Source organism: Impatiens glandulifera, chromosome 2 (genome assembly GCF_907164915.1).
Source record: "Impatiens glandulifera chromosome 2, dImpGla2.1, whole genome shotgun sequence".
Lineage (NCBI taxonomy): Eukaryota > Viridiplantae > Streptophyta > Magnoliopsida > Ericales > Balsaminaceae > Impatiens > Impatiens glandulifera.
Window position 1 is genome coordinate 56,071,793 of NC_061863.1, and position 20,431 is coordinate 56,092,223.

Below are 20,431 nucleotides of genomic sequence, written 5' to 3' on the forward strand. Positions count from 1 at the left end.
TCTCTGTCGTTTGTGTCACCGGCTAGGTCATTGTTAGTAAAACCAACGAGTTCTTCAACTTCTCATCCTCTTCTTAACTGAATCCCGTAATTCGTCGTTCCCTTCACGTAACGAAGAATGTGTTTTAGTGCCTGTTAGTGTAGAGTGGTAGGCTTCTCCATGTATCGACTCGCTATGTCAATTGCATAAGAGATATCGGGTCGAGTGTGCGTCAAGTATCTAAGACACCCGATGATACGCTTATACTCCTTTAGATCCACTAAGCTTCCTTCCACATCCTTTCTAAGCTGTAACTTTGCTTCCATAGGATATTTTCTCGAGTTACAATCCTCCATTGCAAACTGTTTCAACACCTTCTTCGCATAAGCTTCCTGCTTCACCTCAATGCTATCTTTCTTCTTCTCCACATCGATACCAAGAATTAACCTGACTGTGTAATGTTTCTCCACCGGTGCAAAGTTCTCCTCAAAATCATTGTCTTGCTTCTACACATAGCCTTTTGCTACCAATCTCGCTTTGTGCTTGAGGATGTTGCCTTCGCTGTCTCTTTTCAACTTGAAAATCCACTTTAACTCGATGGTCTTGTGACCAGATGGTAAGTCGGTGAGCTCCCATGTCTTATTCTTCCTGATAGACTTGAGCTCTTTGTTCATGGCATCATTTCACGACTCTTCGACTATCGCCTCGTGATATGTTGTTGGCTCGTCGGTGGTGAGCAACAACAATTCATCAGGATCCATCTCTACCAGTGGTGCCTCCACATAGACATCTCGTAAGATTCCAAACTCCACGGAATTTTGTACGAGCTTGATGTTGTTATTGCACCACTCCCACTTCTTCTCCTCCTCGAATATGGCATCTCTGCTCACATATATTTCCCCGCAAGATGGATTAGGAAACTTGTGCGCCTTATTTCCGTCTTCGAACTTCACATTTCCGGTAATTTTCTCGTCGAGCTCATTGAGCTTCTCTCGATGGCCCGTCATATGGTTGCTTGCTCCATTGTCAAGGTACCACACATCGGTGTGATTACACTCATCGCCACTTGCGAGGAGTTTCTCCATGACTTTCTCTTCATTGAACAACACCACCTCTAGTTCCTCCTTGGACGGTTCTTGTATGAACTCTTCAAGGTTTGTCTTCTCGTCTCCCTCAACAAACATTAATACTGACTCCTCGTCATAGAAGCTAGCGAGGTTTGCATCATCGTCTTTGGGCAAAGCTTTCATCACTACCTCAGCAAACATTAATGTTGGCTCCTCGTAATAGAAGCTAGTGAGGTTTGCCTCATCGTCATACCTATTGCTAGGGCACTTAAACACGTAGTGCCCATACTTTTGACAAGCGTAACACTTCACTGTGCTCTTGTCTTTGCGGGGCTTGATATCTTCTTGTTGAGGTGAGCTTTCTACACAACCTCTCCCTTGACCTTGCCCTTTGCCACGACCTCGGTTATCTCCACCGTTGCCGCGGCGACTCGACGATCCAGAAGAAAAATCAGCTTCTCCGTTTTTCTTCATTCGTGACATCCATTCATCATGCGTGAGCAATAGGTGCTTCTCCTCTTGGTCTTCATAGCCGTGAAGGCTCTCCTTGTGGACTTTGAGACGACCGACAATCTCCTCGATGATCATATTCTTGAGGTCACTAAATTGCTTGATCGTTGTAACGATCTGCATGTATGTTTTTGGTAAGGCTCTAAGAAACTTCTTGACGACGGAGATCTCCTCCACCTTCTCTCCCAACGAGCGAATACTAGTCACGATGGATGTCAATTTCATGGTGAAATCATCCACCGATTCTCCATTCTTCATGCAAATTGCCTCGAATTGTATCTTCAAGGTTTGCATTTTTGCCTCCTTGACTCTCTCCACTCCAACATGCATTGTCTTTAGTGTCTCCCACGCTAGCTTGGCAGAATCCTTCTCAGTCACCATGAGAAGGACGTCCTCGGGGAGTGCTTGATAGATGACGGCGAGAGCCATTCTATCCATCCGTTCGTCGACATCTTTGAGCATCACGGCTTCCCACACTCCTTGTGCTTGTAATTTTACCTGCATCTTCAATGCACATACCGAGTAGTTACTCTTCGTGAGTAACGGATAGGAGAGCGTCACATTCCCTTCTCTTCCAATCTTCATTGTCGCTGCATCTCTGGTTGATCTTATCGACGACATTTCTTCAATCTAGCTCTGATAACAAATGTTGTCTTTGACTATTGGATCTTTCTAAGAACAGTTGTGAAGATATGAAACTCTAGAAAATAAATATTTGTTAAAGAAAAAAAGTCTTGAGAATCTTAAGTGTTGTATATTCAACATTTACAAACAATCCTTATATAGGAGTAATTAGCCTAGAAATCCTAAATTACTTATACATACAAGCCCAAGCCCATTAATAATTAAATAAACCCTAATGGTATAAAAGACAATAAAGGCCTATAACTTTCAATTTTCTGACAATCAATGCTTAAACTCACATTCTCATTATGCCCATTACATCAAATAAAAACTCTCAATTGACGTGTTTATAAGCTTTTTCGATGTCTAACTTGACAAAAAAACATTTATCACATCTTGAATTAGCTAAGTCAATGCACTCATTGGCTATTGATACAGCATCATATATTTGACGATATTTGATGAACGTCATCTAATTACTAGATATGACCGACTATAATACATTTCTCAATCTGTTGGTCAAACATTTTTTAATAATCTTATAGAGAAATGAAACGAGACTAATAGGCCTAAAGTTCTTCACATCATTAGTCATTGAAGCTTTACGAATAGACATATCAAAGTAGAGTTCCAACTTTCATCAAATGATGAAAAACGATAAAAATGATCAATTGCTTCCATAATTCTCGTCTTAAGAAAAGGCCATGCATTCTTAAAAAAAGTCAAAGTAAACTCGTCGCATCCTAGCACTTTATCACTTTCGCATCCCTTAATGGCCCTATCAACCTCTTCTAATGAAAATTGAGCCTCCAACTTATCTTTTTGCGCTAAACTAATTGAATAAAAAATAATACCATTCAATTTAGGTATGGCCTTAAATGGCTCCTTAAACAAATCCCTATAAAATTTGACAATACTCGTAGAAAATTCTGGTTCACTATCATGAACTTCCTCCTCGACCGAAATCAAATTAGTCACATTATTTATTGTTTGCGCGTTAGAAAATCCATGGAAAAAATTGGTGTTTATATCTCCGACTTTAACCATGTAGCTCTATATTCGCTGGTGTGCCCTAATTTCTTTCTCTTTACACATATCGAGTTACTTATTGTCAATGTGAATCTGAGAACTAACCTTCTCAACAGAGAGTTCACGAATCTCCTATGATCTCCCATGAACCAACTTTTGTGAAGCTAAAAATAAATTATTCTTAATCATACTAATTTAATAATTTAATATTTGATATATTTCTCAAAATTTAAAATAAAAATTACAAAATCGCAATATATATTAAAGACAATAATATTTAATAATATTGTCTCATTTTTTTTGAAATTTTCTTTGTTTGTATCCCATCCAACAACAAATTAGACTTAAATGATACTTTTTAAAAAAATAAACCAGGTAGTAAAAAAAATATGCCGGAATTGGCTAAGAGAATAATGTTTTAATATTTGATACTTAATAAGTCCAAAATCGAAGTATTTTTAAAGTGGTTTTATTATTTAATACTAATAAATATAATCAATATAATATAATAAAAATATAATATAAAAATAATCTATCAGTAAGATATTATTAATTATGATAATATTAATATTATATTAATTTTTTTATAAATTTAATTTAATGTTTATATAATAGATATACTTTATGTAATTATTGAAATATTATTATTTTTATATTATATTGATTGTATTTATTAACTACTTAATATATTTTTCAAGTGCCAAAATCTTTTTAATTATAGAGCCATGAAGTAATATTGTTTATACTTTTTCAAAAATTTATTTGAAAAGTATAATAAGCTTATTGATTTGTTTGAAAAAATATAATAAGATAATATAAAAAAATAAAATATTCTCAAAAGTAATTTTTCATTATTTGAAACATAATATAGTTATATGTATCCTGACAAGCCAGAGAAATAAATTATTATAAACCAACATTACAAAAAAAATAAATTATTATAAACCAACGTTATGATATCGTTTCATTCTTTTTAAATTTTGTGTTTTATTCAAGACGGACAATAAAATAAATTTATCGAATTATTTTTAAGACTAAAACAAATAAGTAAAAGAATATTCTAAAATGAAGTATTCTCAAATGTACTCATCATTTGATATTTAATATTTTTCAAAGTTAAAAATCATAAATTAAGTGTTATGGTCTTATAATAAGTTTGGAGAATATAAAAAAAAATAATAATAATAATGAAAATGAAGTATTCTCAAATATTAATTTAATGGTTTGATATTTAATATATTTTTAGAAAAATATATTGTATCATTATAATTAACATTTTTTTTATTTTATAGATATATCAACTTTATTTTTATGTATTTATTTAATAAGAAAATATGTTTTAATTATTATTATATTAATTTTTTTTTAGTTAATTTTGTTTATTTAGTTTAAAATATATGGAATATGAATATATTATTGAAGGTATAAAATCAGATATTCAAATAATTATCAAACCTAATTTGATATAAAGATATGACATATGATGTTTTTATCTAGTTTATTGTCTATATTAACTAATTTAATTTTACTAATTGTCTATAGTTTCTTCTTTATGTCTTCTTATAATTCAGATCTTAAACTCTATTAGATATATTATATATGTTTAACAAATTAGGTAAGATTGATTTTTTTATCAGAAAGAATGGATATAATAGAAATTTTAGTGATAGATTGATTAGTTATTAAGCCCTCTCCAATAATTAGTCATTGTTCCGTGATTTAAATAGTTATAGTAAATTACATAAAAACAAATAAACAAACTTACCAAGTGAGGAATCAAATATTTTTAAGCTCTGAGAATTGGTTTACAACTGGTCCATGTATAATTTCTACAGTTTCATCGCAAAATTGGAATCGGGCGAGGGCGACCTTATTCCACAACAGTGATAGTAGATAGTTTTGATTTAATATACAATGGCGCTTATAACATGAAAAAAAATAAAAGATCACTCAAAGAAGATAGATAAAATATACCAAAATTTTTATTTTGAGAACTAACCATGTTTATTATCAGAATTCATAGTCTTTCGGTTATTAAATTGACGCAGTCAACTCACTTACAGATGGTTCAACCCAAAATATCTACACATAAATGTACACCTAGAGAAATGAAAAAAAAAAAGTAAATTAAAATCCCACTTTTTAATTGATGAAAATAATAAACACAACCTTGAGTATGTAGAACTTTTAAATCACGAATTTTAATGTTAAATGCATTATTTTTTCTCTTGTTTATGAATTTTAAAAACATTAAATGACTAGATTAGTAAATCTCGCTCACTGGTCTTTTTCTTTTTCTTTTTGTTCCTATTTACCTAGACTATCCCGTTCTCTGCCTTCATTTTGTTCGAGTTATGTTACTTATTTTGAGTTTGATTGAGATCGTGATCTAACAAGCCAAAAATTATTCGAGTTATGTTACTTACCTATTTAGAGTTTGATTGAGATCGTGATCTAACAAGCCAAAAAAGAGAAGGTGGTTGAAAATGGAATATTTCGTAGATCATATACAAACCTGACAAATAATAACCGGCAAGAATAGAAAGCATGAAAATTAAGGAATCCTAGATTACAGAATCCTACTATTGTGTCTGGACAAATTTGAAGGAACTAATTCGAGAGGTTGTGTCAAAACAGCGAAACCAGTTTTTTTTGCAAATTTTGGTCTGTTGAAGAAGCTGTTTCCAAATTGTCTAAAGCTAGCTATTGTATCCTAATTGTGGTTTTGAAAGCATAAAATTTTGGCACCAATAGTTTTGAGTCCGAAACAAAGTACTAATTGTGAGCTCAAGCCTACCAGCATATAACACTTCTTATTTGCACATCCCAAGATCCTGCTTTTGCCTCACTCTTTCCAGCAAAGGTGCGATGGATAGTGTTAAGTTTTCCAACTATAAGCGGCTGTCCCAGATATTTGTCTGGATGCAGCAGCAGCCCCTCTTTAATGCCAAAGATATTGATCAGTGTGTCTCTTTCTTCCTTCCTTCTCCACTCCTGCTATAAATGCTTGACTTTTATCCTCATTAATTTGAAGGCCTGTCATACTAGAAAACTAACATCAATGTTTTTTGTTTTTGTAAAGTTCAATCAATTCTCTGTCAGCTCTAGCAAAAGGAAAAATATGTCATTTTTCATTTCATTCTCTCTGCATTTTGGATGGAATTCGTATGAAATAGATCTATTAAGAAGGAATATAGATAAAGGGTCACTCTTTTGAGACCCTTTAAAATATACATCCTGTGAACCATTAAAACTCAATATGTAATTTTAAAGAGAAACCAGTAGAAATATATAAGAACCTCATTAATAGTATCCTAATTCACCATATTCCACTGATTCAACATTTTTCTATTATTGAAAAAAATCCTCAACAGTTTCCCAGTTATGTTACATCTTTGTATCATTAACACAAGTCAACTAAGAATCTTCAATTATTTTTTGAAAATCTTCACTTTCCAACAAAAAAACAATTTGAAAAACTTGAATGGAATCTTCTTCCCCATGAGAAGAATAAAGGACTGTGATCTGGTACATTTGAATTCACGACAATGACATTGGTTTGAGAAACAGTTGAACCATTCCAAATTAATAACAATCTGATCATTTATACTAAAGAGTGTTTCTCCTTCTCGCTCGGTAAATCATACATCTCTCAAACAATCATAAAAATATCAACCATACCACATGAACATAAGATTTGTTCCTGTCATGTAGGAGTCCTTTTCCATGGTTTATACATACATACTTCATTGGAAAATACAAACGACCCACAAATATCCCAGTGGCAAAATCCTGAATAAAATATTATTTCATCTGCCATCTTTGAAAACTAATCAATAATTCAAAGCTAAAGAAATCAGTCATAGAAAATGAATGAAAATAATTAGGAAAATCCTCCAAATATGGTTTAATTTTCTCACCAAATTTTAAGATGACTAATATGGATCACATCAGAAAAGTGGAACATATAATCAATAGTTGAAAAGGGTAAAAAAATGATACACTAAAAATGAGGAAAACTAAAAAAATACAAAATACAAAATTACACATAATAAGCACGACCACTTACTATTGCACATAAATACCTACCTTAAGAGACAAATAAGATTTATTGAAATAGTATTCAATAATGGCTTAATTATTTCAAACCAAGGGTCCAACCAAGTAACACACAGGATTGATTAACAAAAGAACTTTAAAGTAAGAAAATATTACCAAGCTGATTTTTTCAAATAAAATTTCAAAACTCAATTAAGTTCAAAATTTCCATCCTTAAGTTGAACAAATATAATTTATGTTGGAAGGTAAAACAAAACAAGTCTAACAATTTGGAATGCAGTATTAAACTGACAACACAAAAAAACTGGGCAAAAGGAAAAGGAAACTTCTAACACATATCATCACTCAGCACCAACAACGACTGCAGGTTCAGCAGTCTCATCCTCGGCGGGTCTGTCAACCTTTACACCAGTGTCTTCAGTTGAGTAATCCCCGTGAACCTTAATAACCATGCAACATTTCAAATATTAGCATAAAATTATACGAACCAAAACTTGAAAATTCAACAGATGACGCAAAGAAGATGAGCATAATGGATTGAGATTGTACCTCCATAAGCTTGCCAAGATCAAACTTGGGAGCCTTCAAGATCTTAACCTTACGGATGTACACATTCTGAAGTGGGTAGATGCTAGATGTTGCCTTCTCAATCTCCCTACCAATAGATTCAGGAATGAATTTCTGAACCAAATCCTTCAGGTCGCAAGACTGAGCTTGATTAACCATGATCTCTATCATCTTCCTGCGAATCTGTACAAAATGGTTAATATGGATTACTATTTGGTCCCAAAAAAAAAGATTACTATTGATGAATGCAGAATAAAAATTGAAACAATCAAGTAAAAAAAATTTAATTAAAATATGAGTGGTTATAGTACCTGACGGATCTGGCTTGACTGAGCATAGCATGTTCTCTTTTGCTGATTAGGGCGCTTCTTAGTAAACCCAATGCAGAACATTCTCAAACTGAAACCGTCTGTGGTCTTAACATCCACATGGGCTTCGATCAAAGTCTGCCATTTCCTGACAAGGGACCTAAGCTTGTCTGTGGTGAAGTCCATTCCCTGAAATTTTAGAAGAGGTCAATCAAAGGGGAGTAGCTTAGAACATACTGAACTGAAGAAATCAAATCAATTTAATAATAGGAAATGAGATTCATGGATGTACCCAAAAGTTGGTCAGGACATTCTTTCCTTGCACATCTTCTGCTCTCAAACGGATCTTCCTGTAGGAATGATCTTCATCACCTTGAAGATCAGCAAGGGACACCTCAAACACACGGTGTTTAAGACCTTCAGAAGCAATCTGGAAGGACATTTCAAGAATCCTTAAGTTAATTAATTGACATAACAAAACACATTTTGAAGGGTGGAAATGTAAACAAATGAAATTGTAAAAGGACTGTAAAAGACCAATTCTTTAAGGATATTTTTGAAGACAACAGAAACTAAAGATTACCCTTTTAAGCAACATTATCTATAGAAGAAGTCACATGGAAAAAGATCTACACAAAATTGTTTCTAGGGGCTGAAAAACTACTAACTATATTATCATGAATTCTTCTATAGATAATAAAATTCAACGTTTAGAGGTCGTACACATATAGTCAAGGTACAGGAGAAGAAAAACTAAGCAGTTAAAAACTCAATTTGTTTAAATATCTCAAATCAGCCAACCAGACAGGCATAAACAATAGGAAATTGTACAATATGCTTAGATAGGGGTATTAAACAGTTCAATCAACATCATGAATATTCAAAGCTAACTACAACTTCCTATATTCAAACTAGCATACCAGATTTACAAAGTTAATTAGATCGCTGAAAAGGATCATATTAGAAAAAGTAAATGTATACCTTGGTACCCTGAGTACGAGTCACCAAAGTTTTTCCGATGTTGCGAGTAGTAAACAGAGATGGAGCCTTGATATCATACCAGTCCTTCTTGGCGAACGGATCGGTTCTAGAGAAACAAAACCAAGCGGATCAGTATATTACGAATTCATCAATAAATTAAGCATGTAAAAGAATGTAGAACGATGATTTTATATATAAACTTACGCCTTCTTCTTTCCACCTTTCTTTCCCTTGGAAATCCTCTTGTTCTTCCTGTAGATCGTGAAAGTTAGATAAGAAGATGATATAACGAAAGGAGATGCAGTGTAGAAAAGAGATATACCCGACGGCCATTGTCAAGCGATGGAAGGAGAAGATACAATGATGAACTTGGCGACTGCCGAGAGATGCGAGATCGAATACAGCTTAAAACCCTACATTACACTGGCAATCCCTTTATATATTGGATTCATTATTGGACCTTGTATATAGATTGGGCTTTTCGCTTAATTTTTTTATTGGGCTTTCCGCTTAATTTTACTTATTGGGCTTTCAGCATAATTTTATATCATGGTTTTGTTTATTGCCCTTTTATATATTTAATTATTCTAGTAAAATAAATATATATTATTTATTTTATTTTATTTTTTAATTATAAGATTTCGTTTTTTCCACTAATCCCTGCATGTTATGGATTTAGCCCCGCAATCAAATTCAACAAATTAACTAAGTGAGTAAAACTTGCCGTTAGGCAGATAATTTTAAACCCGAAAAGAAAACATGATCAGAATTGAATATAAAAAAATCCGGTTATTATCATATAATTTTTTTGTTCGGGTCAAAATTAGGTCGACCCGTTTAACATTTTTAATAAGAAGTCAAATTGGATCGGTCTGAAATGATCCAAAATAGACTCCTCAATTCGTTTTTGTTGAGTTTTATGTTTTTTTTTTCTTTTATAAGATTTTTTTGTAAATAAATTTATGATGAACTTTAATTTTTTTGTGTTAATATTTTTTATTTTCAAATAAAGATTGAACTAATTACATAGATTTGGATTGAGTTAAGCACTTCTTATACCACTAAATGATTGCACAAGACACTAACTACTTTGTTCATGATTTGATTGTTTGTCTTAATTCTCTTAGTTACTTCTTCGCTTAACTCACCTACTAAATTAGGTGGAGATATTTGAACTAAGTCGAATCAGTGGACTAAGTCGCTAACTTCGCAGTACACTTGTTAGACAATTTACAAAGCACATTGCTTTTTCGAAACTTTCATTTTATGTAGGCATGTTCCTGAACCGAGATAAACCAAATCAATCGAGTAGGGATTCGATCAATTACAAATAAACAAAGTCATGTTCACGTGGGAGATTCTGACCTAAATTAATAATCAGATCAAAAACATTTCACTCGAACCCCTTAACCTATCGATCCGACCCATTAACATGTCAACCCTAAACCCATAAACATGAACCTAACAAGATTCCTAAAAGGCTCCAAACCATGTTCAAGTGAGAGATTCTGACGTAAATTAATAAACGATCAACTCATTAACTTATCAACACAACTCAATAACCTGTCAATCCTAAAACCCGCCAACATGAACTTGACCCCCGAATCTTGGCGCCTAGAAAGCTCCAATCCAGATAAACAAAATATTTAAATCTAAGATTGGAAACAATTTATTAATTTTCTTACAACAAATAATGTTTTCAATTTCAATTACAAAATGAAGTCCTTCCTTCCAAGAACACTTACTTCACCTCCTCCTCGCTAGCTGAAATGTCCTCTTCAAGAACTGATTAGCTGCTCGATCATTTCTATGGCAAAGAACTCTAAGAATCGTATTTGGATCAGCTCTGTTCCATTTCCCAGTCGTGGGCGGCATAGGCAACTTCTGTCCATCTCCATTTCCAACCACACCTATCCCACTAGCTTCACACGCCACAATACTAAAATCCTCCACCAATTGCTCAGTCGTATGTCCCATCAACCCCACCACCCCTTCCACCGCTTCCGATTCACGTTCTAAAACATCCCCTGTAATTAACCCTTCTCCGCACTCCCCAAAAAGCTTCCTCAATCGATCAAAATCCTCCCCGATCATCTCATGATCCTGCCGACTAAAAATCCGTGCACTTCCTCCAGCAAGAAGGACCATCAAGAAGGACTCATAAGAAGCTCTCATTGCATCCCTAACCGCCATTTGCTTAGCTCGTTCCGCGACAATCGCGCATAGTAAGGTGAGATTCTGTTTTAAAATCCTTAACGCGGGATCAATACGAGAAGTGGCGACATCTCCCATGTATAAGGAATCGTACAGTACTGAATTCGAGTCGAGGAAGATGAGACGGTAAGCTGCGACTTCGGATATGTGTTGACTGGCGGCTTGGATTGCTAATTCGGCTGCTTCAAAGTAGGAAGAGGATGAACCAATGCTACGGCGACGAGTTGTTTCGCGTGGAGAGGGGATTATACGGGATGAAAGTGAGAGGGATTTGTCGAGGGAATGAATCTGGGAAAGGATGTATTGTACAGTGTTGAGACGGATGTAGAGACGTTGAGTGCCACGGCTTGTTGATGAACGGATTGGCTGACCGTCTTCTGCTCTGCAAAGGGATAATTCGTTGGGGACGATGACCGCGCATGGCGCGGCCTTCTTCCAAAGCTTCACGAATTTGGAGTCGCGACTGCATCGGGTTAGTGGTGGTAAGTTTGGTGTGTAGCTTTGCTTTGATCCTGTTTTTGATCAAAGTTGATAGTGTTAGTTAATGCAACTAACAAAATACAATCTTTATTTTTGTCACCCGAAAAATGAATCCTTTTAGACCTTTTTTTAATTTTTAATTTTTTTTTCTTAAAACAAGTTGAAAATCAATATGTAGAGTTGCTCTAAGTTTTGAAAAAAAAAATATTTGGCTACCCTAATTGAACTGGTTAGAGTGTTCAAATAATTTGGGTGACCGAACATTCAATCATATGAATTTCATTTTTTATTTTCAATTTGGAGTTCAACTCAAAAACTAAACCAAAAATAGAATATTTTCTATTATATAATATATTAAAAGCATCAAATTAATATTAAATTCGAATTCGTTGATTTTATTTAAAATTTCAAATTCGGTTTTTAAATTAGCTAAAAAAACTAAAAAATAACTAAAAAAAAAACAGAACCCAAAAACGAAAAACTCAAATAACATGCAAATCAAACTGATCAACACTCCTGGTTACTAGTTATAGAAATTGTAGTTGGGTGAGATTTCAACCATACCCAAATTTTTTTATATTCATTTTCATCCTCAAGGATCTCAACCATTGTAATAAACCGTTTTATGTTTAAAAAAACTAATAAATTTAAGTAAATACTTTTTTTATTTATTAAAAAGTTTGTCATGCTATTCATCTACCCTAATCCTAATCCTAACTCTAACTTGTAGGCTTGTTGGCCTTACCAAGTTCGGTCCTAAATATGATTATTCAATTCTATAAACAAAAAAAGAACAAAATCATACCACAATTGGCGACGAAAGCAATGTAATCGCGAAATAAATTATCCAACGCGTCTGCAAAGTTCCGAACTAAATCATCGGAAATGCCAATAGGAAGCTCGAAGAAATCCTCCACCGCTTCCTTAGCCGTCTTCATCAACTCCACGGCCGATTGAGAATAGGGCTCATGTTTCGACTTCGGCTTCCACGCCTAAATTAAAACAAAATTCAAAGTTCAAATAACTTATTTGAATGAATCAAAAGTTAAGAGAACTTCTTTTTAAGCACACCTCATTCTCTTTGGCTTTGTTAATGCATTCTTTTCCCCTCTTAACCCTATCTTGTATCCAATCCCTAAACAATCCCATTATAACAGTCTCAACTTCATATGGAAGCATTTCTCTAACAATAGCTTTCCCTCCATCCTCACATTCAACAGAATCCTCCACAACCATCTGCACCAAAAGCTTCTCGAGTTTTCCGGCTCTTTGAAGAGCCCTCAAAGTGTCGGCAGTAAGCGACGCTACCCTCTCAAGATACTGCTTCAACATGCCGCCATAGCATGCATGTAAGGTCACCGCAGCCGATCCAGCAGCGATCGGATGCCATTTCTTCAAAATGGGACTATATATTTCCTTCTCTCTCATAGCTAGTTCTTCCATTTCCGTCGCTAATTGGAGAAGAGCTTCCGCCACTTCTTGCTCTTGAAACGTTGAACTCGTTAGGTTTTCAGATTCCGCTATCTTTGGTGAAATCAAACAAGTTAATATTACTGGAAATGGAAATGAAACAAGTGGATTAAGGGGTATGAAAATAAATAACCTGGGCGAAGGCATTTCTGATTGATGATCGAATATAATTATCAATTCTGTTATCGGTTAAGTCACCGGCGGTCGCCGTCGTCTCTGACCTTGTAATCGCAGCCATGGCGGATACGTCCTCCTCCAATATTCTCGTTGCGGCGAAAACCAAAGGCAACAAATTCTCCATCACACTTATAATACCCTTGTGAAAGTATTTATGATAATCGCCTAATCTTTTCTCAGACCAACTCTTAATCGCACCCATCAACGGCTCCAAAATCCTTGCATACATCGGATCCATCTCCTCCGTCGATGCTGCCGCTGCCGCCTTTTTTGCATCACCCCCAACCTCGTTCATCATTGTAAGCGCCGCCCCTAAAAGCTCTGATTCCACCCCTCCACCGCCACCTCCATCAACAAACCGCTCGAAAAGCACCCACATGAAACAGAGATTATGGATCGGTCGATTTACTCCGAGTGTTGTCCATGTTTTCTTGATTAGCTCCAGTATCTCGTCGGCTTCATCGATCAATGCGGTTTGCTCTCGTAGGTCAAAAATGGATCGTAACAATGTCAGGTAAATGTGAACGTTGAGTGGGTATCCGTCTGCCCAGTGGCAAATCTCGGCAGCAGGGTAACTATCGGAGGTATTGGTTGATCGCCATGAGAGAGATAACACGGAATTACAAAGAGAACGCATAGTGTCGGAGTTGACAACGGTAGCGTCGAGAGGGGTTTGATCGGCGGAACGGATGAGTTCACTGAGACGGATTGCGGCATCGGAATTCTTATCAATTGGATCAAATGGGTGAAGAATGAGACCGCATTCGAGAATCTGAAGTTGCCGCCTTTGCCAGATATGATATTCATGGTGATCGGAAAATTCCGACGGTTTCAGGTGCCGTAATAGTTCTAATGGAATTATTATCGTCTCCGGTCGCCTACCCATCTGACCAACAAGTGTTCTCATAAGGGTCTTCCTCAATCGGCTATCGCATTGTTCCGTGATCTTCAATTGCTGTCGCATAATCTCCGCCGTCGTCAACGGTCTTTTCCCTCTCATCGGCGACGAGGGCACGGTGTTAAACGACGTAACTCCGGGGCTACATAAACCGTTAACGTTTACATTTCCATCGGAAGCGCGGGGGCTAATTTTGGGTGAGAAACAAGAAAAGTTACCACCACCGTCCATTGAATTAGTCCGGCGTGTAACAACCAACGGTCTAAGCATTCTTAACCCAAGAGCTCTCTTAACCCTGCTACCGCTAACAGACGGTGCAGTACTATTCCCCTTCATCGGTGATCCACAGGCGGAGTCAGGATTGCCGTCGACGCCGGCGTTGTAATAGGCGAGTGCATTCCGGCCGCCGAATCCGGGAGAAGAACGGCAGGATGTGAAGAAAATCTCGTAGGCGGTCTCGCGAAGGTCATCGGAGTCGATGTTTTGGAGTTTTCCGAAGGGGAGGATGAGGTCGGAAACTTTGATGGTGCAGGGAAGGGGAGATAAGGCGGGTGGGTCGAGATCGGGGGGGTTGATTTGGTCAATTGCAAGAGGAGTTAAAGAAGATGATTCTCGAAGGGTGGTGAGAGGGCCGACGTCGACTTCCGGACAAGAAATTTCAGGATTTGGCTGAGAGAAATGTGTGTATGTCATGTCGGAAGAAGGTGACGGAGAGATCATTTATCATAATAGGTACTATGTTCTGTCGTTGTTGATGATGCCATGTTTTTCTGTGAAGAAACTATGAAACAGAGGAGAGAGAGAGAGAGAGTGTTTTTTGCGAAATAATGGAAAGTAAAAAATTAGCTTTTTTTATTATTGGTTATTATTAAGGATCACCACTAATTCTTATCTAACTGAAAACTTACTCATTTATATCTTTATTAAACAATGACATGATTAATTTCTTGTGCTTGATTCTTCAATCTCTTGTTTGGTTATAGGTTATTTGGATAATTTCTAAAGTATTTAATTTTAATTAGTACAAAATTAATTAAATGATGTTAGAAGTATTAGTATATAATTAAAAAAATGTTCTCTACAATATTTAACTAGCTACTTTAATCATGTTTAATTATCTATATTAAATTACATTAAAAAATAATTTAGTCTTAAATGTTGAAAAGCATTAAAAAAAAATCAAAAGATTTAAAAGAAAGAGGCTTGAAGAGTCCGAACTAGGGGTGGACCGCAGGGAAGTGGTTCGGGAGCAAGCCGGACCAGATTGGACGCGATCTTGTCGGGGTCAATGCAGTTTGGCTTCACTCTACGCGGCGTGCGGGTGGACTAGGCAAGGCTCAATCGACTCAAGCGTTGGGGGTCGAGTTCAGGTTCTTCTTCAACCTTCAACTAGATCAAACCAAAATTTTGGTGTTCCTTTAGAAGGCTCTAATCACAAATCCAAGAACATGGGAGATTCGTCTCCACATTTATAACAAGTTGGCCTTATCCCAAAGTCATCGTTCAATATGGAAGGTGTCAACAAAGCTCCAACAAAAAATGCAAGATTCAATTGGAAATTTTGATATTGGGTTTTAAGGTTATGATTTGAAATCAAAGTTAATCATTAGCTTTGTTAGATTTATTAGAATCAAAACAGTAATTTAAAATCAATTTACTGTTTGTTTTAGTCATTCTCAAAACTCAAATTCAACTTTTTAGCATAATTTCAAATTTGGGAAACATGCTTAAACCTAACGGGAATGATTTGAAAACTTTTTTTTTTTCTAAGAGATCATTCTTGAGATTAACTAAATTATAAAATTTTAAACTTTGTTTGTTCAGGACATGAGTTTTATTAAAATTAACAATTTACAGTGAGTTGAAGAACACTCTTAGACTTTTGTTGAAATTTTAAGATTAATTACTATCAAGATTAAAAGCTCTCTATACAAATCCTTCTAAAAAACAAAAAAATCACTTGAAAATTTTTAATGGCAAATTTATATGGAGATTGATTGATGTCTTCCTTAGTTCTTAGTTCGCCGTGGCTAGATGATCCTTTTATAGCTGGATTATATCCTTTTGTGGAATAGGACGAGTTACTAATGTAATGGAAATGACCGCGGCTAATGTGATTAGTTTCCTTTTTCAGCTTTTTGTTTTTGTTGAGTAAGGGTGAAGTTTGACTTCAAATTATTCCAAGGATGCCGACTATTTTTATTCGGGTGACGCGAGAAAGAAGACAAAGTTGGTCGCCAACGCACATTGGGCATAGTCTATGGAGTCCTATTAGTGTTATGTGAGGCTAGGTAGTTCTGTGTCATGGTCGTTAGCCTTCCGTTTGTCCTTGATAGTTGCGCGTCTAGGTTCCGGGCCTCTTTTTTTTTTAGAAATAGTTTACGCCATTAATTAATAAAGACTCGAAATGGGGAGTACAAAGTTAAAATTGAGTTGACAACAGTTTACCCAAAATCAACACACGATGGCCATGAGGAATTCATAATTGACCTAAGAAACGCACACGGACATGAGATCAAAATACAAAAGTGAATAAGGGATAAACTAGCAATCAATCAACTAAAACAAAACGATAGGGGTTGATTTCATCGGACTCGTCTCTCTTGTCTTTGCCTTATTCCTTCTATCTTGTCACCCTTAGGTCTTTTGGGGATATATTTCTGGATAGAGTATCGATTTCTTCGTCTTCGCTAGCTTCTCTTGTCACTTTTTTCCTTTTGGGCTTGACTTTGGAGTTGGGCGTATGAGTTGTTTCTCTTGAGATGGTTTTTTGACAACGTTGCGACTTTCTTTAGTTTTGGAGCTCGTGATTTTCGAGATGCTTTGGCTTTCGCTATCATCTACGTTGACGTCGGGCTTTTCAAACCTAATCAGTGGGAAAGGGACCTCGATTTCAGGTTGGTGGGATCGGATCAATTTGGTTCTCATTCACGTGTTCGTTGTGGCTTTCATTTGCATTGAGGACTTCGATATAAGATTTTTGATCACCTTGACATTCTTTTGTTCGAGGTGGACACGGGCTTCTTTTTCTTTTCTCCGTCCACTTTTCTCGGCTGCTCGTACATGACCTCAATGGTGGTCATGTTTCCATTCCGGCATCTTAGCTAGAATTTTTCCAGTTTTGCACTTGTTGAGTAAATCTCAATGCAAATGCGGGCAAATGTGACTTGTTTAAACGAGTCAAAGTCGGGATCGAACTTAAGAGGATTTCTAATGAGTTTGGCGAGGTAGGCAAGTGCTTTGGCATTACAAATGCATAATTTTTATTATTAAGTCTTTTGTAGTTTATTTTGCTAGCATTTCTTCATAATTATGACCTCAGCTTAATATAAAACATTATAACTCCTAATTGAAAATTGAATACATGACATTTGATATCTTAAGAAACTACAATTAACATTATTAGGGTAATGTTGTTTCTAGTTTGTACTATACCAATTGACTACGAGTTTAATTCATACTTAGAACTAATGTTGTTTCTAGTTTGTACTATACCATTGATTACGAGTTTAATTTATACTTAAAACGTATCAAGTTGATTACGAGTTTAATTCATACTTAGAACCTGTCAAGTTGAAGTGGTATTATGATTATATTGATTATGCTAACCTCATACATCAAAAAAAAAAATTATATTAATTTAAAAATGTTTTGAAAATAAATAATTAGATGTACCTGATTAAATAAATTAAAATTTATTAAACCAATTAAATATTAATATTTTCAATCCGATGGATGTAAAATCGGTTGTAAAATCTTTATAAAGTATAACCAATTTAATAGAACTAAAGATATAAAAAAAAACAATACAATCCATGATCACCCTTTAATAGTTAAAAGCTCAAATTAAACATTTAAGATAGTTTTTATGGTTGATAGTTAATTTTTTTATTATAAATGATTAATTTATTTTCAATAATATAATATATTTAAGAATTTAAATTAAAATAATATGAATTTTAATATTGTCAATATTTTAAAATACCAATTATTAAAATTATAGTTAAAAATACTACAAGAAAAAACTAACAATTAAAAAAAGGTTTACATACTTTGGCCAATTTACATGTTAACAAGGCTAGCTGGCGTCTTTAATAAATGTGTTATAGCATCTTTATTGTGAATTTATCTTTTAATTTTTGAATTTAGAAATATTTTTTGAATTTAGAAACTATTAACACTTAAAATCATGTCTATCATTCCAATTTAAATAGTTTATATTGATAGTAATATATTTTGTGAATTTAATAAAAAAAAAATTACAATACTAAAATATACACTTGAATTTAATTAAATCTAATTCTCATCCAAATTGTATAAGATTCAACTAAAAAGAAGCACTCAAACTTCTTCAAATTTAAACTAATAGTACATGAAATTTTGGTTTCATCGTATTTTGTATGATAAATAATAATCCTAGATATTGAGTTTGTACCAATGTTTTCACTCGGACTATCTCAATCCAGAGAAGAGAAGAAACTCGTATATGCATTTTGTTTGAAATCTCGATCTTGTCCATGTCGATATAAACAACAGTTTAGTAATTTTTATATTAGATATTGGTTAAAGCGTTAAAATCATTGTATTTACTAACATTAAAATTAAAATAAATAAATAATTTTTTTTCAACAACTAAAAAACAATGTAAGATTGACATTTGTTGTTTTAGGATTAATGGCTAAAATTATATAATTTGAATTTATTTGATCAAAAGTTTGTATTTTAACAAATGGACAGATTTTAAATTTATTTAATCAAAGGAAAGTCAATAATTAATTTGATATTTTCCTTTAATTTGAAATGTAAACCTTAAGCAATTTCCAGTTTGGTCCACCACCAGCTCATCATCATAACTAGCAAATAAAAAAATAAAAAAATAATATTTACGATTGTCCAACGTTCTTATTTTCAAATTCAGCACCGTTTGAAGTTAACTTCATTTAAATCCTATAACATCTCTCTTTCTCTCTCCTCTCTTTCTCTCTAGCTGGAGGAGACAAAATTACTTTCGCCATGGATACCTTTTGATTCACAACCTTAATTCAAACGATGGGTTGCTTCATTGTCTGTCTGGGTTTCTCCAAGAAACGAAAGCGCAGAATCAGACCTTCAAATAAACTCATTTCTGGCGACCAAGTACGTTACTTTTCAAGAACTCTGTATCTATAATGCTATATATGTATAAATATTCATAATTTATTGTGACAGATATATGGAAGCTATAGGCATCTGGATTCTCAAGATGTTACTCTTGCGGAATCTGCAGTTTTAGAGTCTGATTGCAGGTTAGGGTTTAGTCTGATGAGTCTCTTAAGATGTTTTGAATTTTACTTCTTCTGTTTTTCATTTTCTTGATTTATATGCACTATGCAGTAATCATAATGAAGCCAAGGTGAATTCTGGCATTAAGATAAAAAAGAAAGTCACATTCAACTTGAATGTCAAGATCTATGAGCCTATACCCGACCAGGATTCATATTCCTCAGACAAAGAAATAGGGGAGGAGATTGATGCTAAGAAGGATAAAGAATCCAACAATATAAGTTATCCCCCGAATTACCGGTACCAAAATCTAAGAGATTGCTGGGATGATGAAGATGAAGATGAAGAGGAGGATGAAGAAATTGATGATCTTGATGATGAGGATGATTGGGAAGAGGATGAAGAAGATGATAAAGGAGGGGAAGAAGAAGAAGAGATTTGCAGGCATTTGTGCTGTTTATCTGTTGAATCAGATGTAAAAAGGGCATCAATTGAAGAGAATAAAGTTGGGTATAGAGAAAGAGGTCAGTACGAATGCTCTGTGTTGAATCCAGTTGAGAATTTAACTCAATGGAGAGAAGTGAAGGAGAAAAGCAAGAAGCATCCTCTATTGAAGAAGATACTGACAAAGGAGAACTTGGGAATAATGGTGGAGAAACAAGAAGAGGAGATGATCAAGTCAAGTCTCAATTTCAGTCCAAAGTGTAAGTTGATGCAAGACATTGCGATTGATGCAAGCCTCTCTCATTGGGTATTGACCTCACAGCAATGTTAGCAAAGATTGTTCAATGTGTGTTGTGTTTGAT

General features: G+C 34.6%; 3 protein-coding genes across 3 annotated transcripts; 1 reads left to right on the forward strand and 2 right to left on the reverse strand.

Annotated features, from left to right (window-relative positions):
• Positions 1-7,460: 7,460 nt before the first annotated feature.
• Positions 7,461-9,538, reverse strand: LOC124925783 (40S ribosomal protein S3a-like). The gene is made up of 7 exons (XM_047465878.1): positions 9,447-9,538; positions 9,329-9,376; positions 9,125-9,230; positions 8,436-8,573; positions 8,147-8,332; positions 7,818-8,018; positions 7,461-7,708 (listed from the first exon to the last, which is right to left on the reverse strand). The coding sequence occupies exons 1-7, from the start codon at positions 9,455-9,457 to the stop codon at positions 7,610-7,612; spliced, it is 789 nt and encodes a 262-aa protein (XP_047321834.1). The 5' UTR covers positions 9,458-9,538; the 3' UTR covers positions 7,461-7,609.
• Positions 9,539-10,832: 1,294 nt separating this feature from the next.
• On the reverse strand, positions 10,833-15,061 carry LOC124923908 (protein unc-13 homolog). The gene is made up of 4 exons (XM_047463907.1): positions 13,422-15,061; positions 12,890-13,342; positions 12,624-12,810; positions 10,833-11,850 (listed from the first exon to the last, which is right to left on the reverse strand). Exons 1-4 carry the CDS (start codon positions 15,054-15,056, stop codon positions 10,871-10,873), a joined length of 3,255 nt encoding a protein of 1,084 aa, XP_047319863.1. The 5' UTR covers positions 15,057-15,061; the 3' UTR covers positions 10,833-10,870.
• Positions 15,062-19,412: 4,351 nt separating this feature from the next.
• Positions 19,413-20,400, forward strand: LOC124924990. Its single transcript, XM_047464970.1, has 4 exons — positions 19,413-19,499; positions 19,572-19,648; positions 19,737-19,906; positions 20,099-20,400. The coding sequence occupies exons 1-4, from the start codon at positions 19,413-19,415 to the stop codon at positions 20,398-20,400; spliced, it is 636 nt and encodes a 211-aa protein (XP_047320926.1).
• Positions 20,401-20,431: the final 31 nt, after the last annotated feature.